Source organism: Pygoscelis adeliae, unplaced genomic scaffold, assembly GCF_000699105.1.
Source record: "Pygoscelis adeliae isolate BGI_AS28 unplaced genomic scaffold, ASM69910v1 Scaffold63, whole genome shotgun sequence".
Taxonomy (NCBI): Eukaryota; Metazoa; Chordata; class Aves; order Sphenisciformes; family Spheniscidae; genus Pygoscelis; species Pygoscelis adeliae.
In genome coordinates, this window is record NW_008824414.1 from 7,543,743 (window position 1) to 7,549,918 (window position 6,176).

The 6,176-nt window shown below is 48.4% G+C and overlaps 1 protein-coding gene across 1 annotated transcript in view; it reads left to right on the top strand.

Annotated features, from left to right (window-relative positions):
* Nucleotides 1-4,351, top strand: part of GNAO1 (guanine nucleotide binding protein (G protein), alpha activating activity polypeptide O) — an 87,217-nt gene extending 82,866 nt beyond the window's left edge. The window contains exons 5-6 of the mRNA XM_009320822.1: nt 48-201; nt 4,164-4,351. Coding sequence (XP_009319097.1) covers nt 48-201; nt 4,164-4,351 — 342 coding nt within the window. The remainder of the gene's footprint in view (nt 1-47; nt 202-4,163) is intronic.
* The last annotated feature ends 1,825 nt before the right edge of the window (nt 4,352-6,176 follow it).

The window sequence follows — 6,176 nt, forward strand, 5'->3', positions numbered from 1 at the left end:
CCGAGTCGCTGTCTTTGGCCTGATGTGATTTCTCCTTTCTGTTGCAGAACCGCATGCACGAATCACTGAAGCTTTTTGACAGCATCTGCAACAACAAATGGTTCACAGATACATCTATCATCCTCTTTCTAAACAAGAAGGACATATTTGAGGAGAAAATTAAGAAATCTCCACTGACTATCTGCTTTCCTGAGTATACAGGTAATGAGAAAGCCGGCTGTACAGGAATGCATAGCAAAGGGATCACAGAGCGTTTCCCATCCTGGCTGATGCTGTGGTGTATTGCAGGCTAAAGATGCATGGCTAGAGCTGCCATTTGCTTCCCTGCAAGTTTTATTTCAATAAATGCCATAGGATCACCCCACCATGTTTAGTGGTCCACTTAAAGCATGAGGATGACTTAAACCCAAATTCTTTGCCGGCAAAAGGCCACCACCACCAAGCAGGGTGTGTGATCTCTGCCCCACAGGGGGTTTCGATGCCGAGCCAACACCTGCAGGTGTGGGGCTGGCAGCGCACTCCCTAAACCCATGCCCTGGTTCCCAGCGTTGCTCGGGAACATGAACCCTCTTTCAGGTCTCTCAGAAAGACGCAGTGAGCTTAACCGTTACAAATGGGTAACTGGTCTCCGGGAGACAAACACACGGGGTTTGTTAGGCTGTCCTCAGCTGGAGTCCAGCTTTGCTGTTTCATAACCCATCACGTTTCCCTGTGGGTCCTGGCTAACCACAACGAGGATCCCTCTGCGGTTCCTGGCCACTACCCCACTGCCAGGCACCGAGGGGCTGCAGGATCAGCCCTCCGGCGTGCAGACAGCAGGTCCCACAGCTTGGCTGCTTCAGCTCAAGCTGTAAATTTTTATTACGTTAGTTTAGGAGGTCCCCAGTCTCGCTCTCAGGCTCGCTGACATCAAGCATCTGGAAATGGAAACGCTTCCAGTCAAATGCAGATAGAAAACAAGGCGGTTGATTTTCTCATGCATTGGCCACCCACACCTCTTAACCCATAGTGCAAAGAGGGAAGAGCCGCAGCAAGCCATGCCCTGAGCTTGGCTGGGGAGAAGGAGGCCTTAGTGAGACTTGGAGATCAGAGCAGAGGCTCTGCAACAGGGCAGCGTGCAAGAAGCCCTCGCTTCTGCTAGCTGCCTGGCATCTGACCTGCTAATGATGAGAATACATCACCCGTGCAAAGGCTGCAGCTGCACCCCGCCGCTTCCCACTCCATCTCGCCAGCTTCCACAAACCCTCATTACCATTCCGAGACAGCATAAAAATAAACTTTTATCGTCATGAATTATTTAAGCTCACTGGAGACATCTAGATGAATCAAGCCGACAGACAGAGAAGCAGATCTCTTTGTCAGGAAACATAGTTGTGAACCAGCAGTACCAAGAGCGTCACATTTCTGGGCAGGCCAACAAATTATTAACCAGAGCTTCCTATCTCTGAGCACTTGATTTTTCACTGTGAATAGGCAAAACCGATCCATCATTTCTGCTTTGGGCTGAATGGTCTATGACCAATGGAGCTGAACGACTGCATCTGAATTCAGAAGAACGTCTGCAGGCTTCCTCTCCAGGGAAGGTTTGGATGTTTGTCACTACCAAGACGTTTCAGCCATCTACTCGTCTGCTTGGTCCAGACAGAACCAACATATGCCTGACATGTTTGTCTAAAAAGATCTAATAATGGAAATTTCACAGTCTTTACAGTTGAAAGCTCACAATAATGCCAACCCCAAATTTTTCTGGCTGCAAATTTCCTGCTTGCCATCTCTTGGATGGCTTGTAAAGCAGCTCATCACCATCCTCTTTATAGCAGTGCTTCTATATACCGGAAGATTTTTATCATGCCCTCTTCCTTTTTCCCTTTTCTTCATGAAGCAAACCTGCACCTTTCACTCCTTCCTGATCACATTTTGTGGACCTGGTTTTGTGGATCTTCACTGAAGTCTCCCAGTAATCCCACTCTGAAATAATATTCTTACATATCCCTGATGGCAGAGAGACTAGAACAAGAGGGAATGTCTTTTTAGATATAACTTGAGATATGTCTTTTTAGATGTAACTTTTCCTTCCAAAGCTATCCCAGCCTAAGAGAGGAGTTCAGTGGGGGAGGCAGACCCTCGTACACATGTAGCTAAGCTCTCAGCTGACTATGCAGAGGAAAACAAATATAGCTTGTTTGTGGAGCACTTCAGCCCCAAGTGAACAAAACCAGTCCTCCCCAAATCTCAGAGTACCCCAAAGATGCTCTAAATTCATTCGAGGTGCTGTTCTGGAAGCTGGGAGTTATCACAATGCCAGGGACCCTCCACAGACCTCTTGCCTCTCTCGTGCCATCAGAGAGGGCTGGAAGTCTGAAGGCTGAAAGTCCTTCCACTGATCCAACAGGTGAAGAATCTCTCACCCCAAGGCGTTCAGCAATACCGTTAAAAGTTGGAAGTTAGCTTGTGCTAACGTTAAGTCCAGACTTTAGACCCAAGCACACACTTAAGCTTGCTCGCCCCTGCTTTGCTGACCACAGCTCAGAGCATGAAGCCCTTGTGGCCTTGTGAAAAAGCAGCATTACTAGAAAGTTGCCCTGGAGTTAAAAAGAATTATTTGATGAAAGCCTAACGATGATCAAACAAGTGGACTTTCAACATCACAAGTAGGTTCCACAAAATGCTTTTAATAAAATGAAGTTTCTGATGTCCATTAGTTCTGCTGACAGAGAATTATTAGAAGACTGCATCCGCAAATTTGCTTGCTGTATGCTGGAGCACTGACTGTTTCGATCCCCTTAATTCACTCATGCTTTTAATTAATCCACAATACTTAGCAAAGCAGCAGCAGAATCCACGGTGTGTTTTAAACCAAGCTGGCATCAGTGATTCCCTGCTCTCCCAGAAGGAATCCGGCATCTAAATCCTCGTGCCTTTGAACAATGAACATCCCCCTCATAAAATGCCCTCCTGGTGGTGCACAGCATGTGGAACTGTTCCCAAATTCTTTACACAGGTCTTCATGCAAGAACCTGCTCCCAGCAAACATTTTGCTTGTCTTACTTCAAGCATATTCTCAAGTCGCATGGTCTTCATGAGCTTGTGTCTTCAACTAGCAATGCACGTACATGTAAGTGCAAGTGATTTTCCAGATCAGCTGCCTTCAACCACAGCAAATCTCAGGCCCAAGTAAGCTTCTCTCTAGCAGGTAGCAACATTTCCCATTGGTAAAGCATCATGGAGGGAGAGGGATCCAAAAGCATTAGCAGTGTTACCAATGTCGAGCCCTCCGGGGCTCAGGGGACACTGGCACTTGGCCGTACCCAACTGTGCTGGAGGACCGCCCTCCAGGCCAGCCAGAGAAACTGGGTTTATCAGACCTCAGCAGGTGCCCGGGTGGAGCTCTGTGTGTGAGCGATGTCAAGGCTGGCCAGATGAGAAAGGATCTGCTCTTTTGCGTGACTGCTCTTAAGCTTTTTTAACACAAAACCTGATGGTTAATAAGGTTTGGCACAGACATCTCTGTGTATCAAAACAAGAAACTCCTTGTGGCACGATTTTAGCCACAGCTCTAACAGAGGGTGCTGTGATCCTAATTTATCAAAAAGAGAGACATTTTGTATTAGCTTTTTCGTGTTTTGTTTGAGAAAAAACCCAGAGGCTGGATCTTTTCATGTCAGTGATTCAGGGAAAGGAGGGCACAGTTACCAATACTGCCCTCAATTCATGGACATTCTAGCTCCTCTTTTCCATCAAAAGGTGAAACTTTAATCAAAAAATCTAAAAAAGGAAAAAAAGCTAGGCCTTTGCACCAGGTCAAGCACTTACCGCATTCCTGGCAGGTTTTTTCTCTTTTTTGTCAGCATTATGTGGAATTTCTTCTGGTTTTCCCATCACAGTCTGTTTAATACTCAGTTCCCTCTTCCATTTCATCTCTATAAACAGCAACTCAGAATAAAAATACAGCTGAGCTGACAGTCAGAGAGCATCTTCTCCCTTGCAGCAATCCTGGCTGGTAATAGTGCCCGTCCCTGAGATGGAGATGGGGCGGCTAGGTTGCAGCAGCCCCATACGAGCTCCCCATGTCCCTACAACAGGGCGCTTGCAGGCACTCTATGGATTTAGGGTTACGGGATCGCTTTAACCCACTTTTTCCTTTCGTCTCGGCTCTCTTATAGGCCCCAACTCTTTTACGGAGGCGGTGGCTTACATCCAGGCTCAGTACGAGAGCAAGAACAAGTCCCCCAACAAGGAGATCTACACGCACATCACCTGCGCCACCGACACCAACAACATCCAGTTCGTCTTCGACGCCGTCACGGATGTCATCATTGCCAACAACCTGCGGGGATGTGGACTCTACTAAAGCACTCTCCTTCCCTCCTCTCCTCGTGCCCGCCAGGAGCATCCTCCGGCCCCGCGGGCAGGTCCTCTCTCTTTCTTTTTTTTCTTCCTCAGAAGATGATGAGGAAGAAATACGTAAATCCCTCCTCCTGCCCCAGAAAACTTTGCAGGAAGTTCTGCTTTCCCCAGCCCCGTTTTATTTTATTTTGGTTTATTTTTGGTTCATTTTTGGTTCATTCCCTTGCTGCCTCGTTCTACTCCTCCGTTCCAATTCACAGCACTGTAGAGGGAGCTAACGCATTTCCCACAAAGTGCATTTCAACTGCCAAAAGACAAAAATTCTTCAGTTTAAAAAAAAGAAAAAAATCAAAGCCTTAAAATACTGGTCAGCAACAGTGTAGTTTGGAACTGAAACTTTTTTTTCCTTGAAATTAAGGGATATTTTTAATTCTCCTGGTTATTTATCTTTTTTTTTAAAACACTATTCCTTTGGGCAGTGCTAGATACAACATGATCATTTTGAGGGTACCTTACAGCTCCAGTTCCTACCCTAAAGCTGGAGGGGCCGGTGTTGAACGCAGCCGCTGCAGCTTGGATTTGTATATTCTCCTTTTTTCCAGCCAGCTATTTGAACAAGTAAAACAGCCATATCGAGTTCTGCTGGTGTCTGACTAAGAGGGACACAGTAACAAAACCTACTAAGCCTTGTCTAAAAGCATTCGTTACTGGTAACAGTTTTACCTCAAGTTTTTCAAAATTAATGTTAAAATATGTCTAGTGGTTTCAGTAACCCGTTTCTGAGGCGCTTCTCTGGATGCCACGGGGCGGCTGGGCTGAGCGGGGCGGTGGCAGGTGGGCTCGGGCCCCTGGAGCGTAGGCAGCAGGGATGCCCTGGGGATGGTGTGCCGATGGGGACCCCGTGCACGGGGGCATCCTGGCGAGGATGCCGGCCTGAGTACCCAGCGACCTTTCCCAAAGCACCTCCCAGCCTAAGTGATTTCAGTACAACCGACGCTCCTGCGAACACGCAGCTTCTCTTTCCAAACTTCAGCCCTGAAATGCTGGGGTGCACCAAAAATATTTAGCCCTGGCTTCTAGGCAGAGTTTGACCTTCGAGTACCTGAAATGCAGAGAGGTGCTTTGGGAAACCTCACCACGCTTGGGTGACAGCGAGGTGTGCAGGAGCCTCGCGGCTCTTTATTGCACCGTGGGCATCTAAATACCCTTGAGAAGCCCGACCTTGCACTCTGAGCCTCCTCGGCCGAGCAGAAGCAGGTAGCTTGCCTGTGTCATCTCCTGCCTGGGCGTCCAGGAGAGACAGCTCCAGGTTTGCTGTCTCTAGTCAGGGCATCTCTTTACCAGTATCTAAAGCGAGAGGGATGGTTTATACTGGCCATGTAGCGGCGAGGGAAGGCTCAGGGAGCTGATTTGGGCCAAGTGATGGAGTAGGAAGGAAAAGTGCAAGGAAGAGAGGGAATGAAGGAAGGAACGGCAGGGGGAGAGGTGTGGAAAGGGCAAGGGTAGCACCCAGCACAGCAAAATGTGCGGGCACAGAGTGGAGGAAAAAACGCAGCTGGGCTGGGGTACGTGTGGCCATCCGACTGCCATCACCAAGAGCTCTGGGTGCTGTTGGGGTGAAGGCAGAGTGGAGTGTGAGAGGTGGGGTGTCACCTCTGGGAGCGTGGAGGGACCCTTAGAAGTCCACCCTGAAAGCTTGTTTGGTGTCTGGCTGAGACAGCCACCTCCGAGGTCCCACTCGGCATGGCACCAGGGGGCAGGTAGGCAACACTGATCCCTGCCTCTTCTCCGCCTCTCTGAAAAGTCCATGATCCTGGAAAACAAGAGCC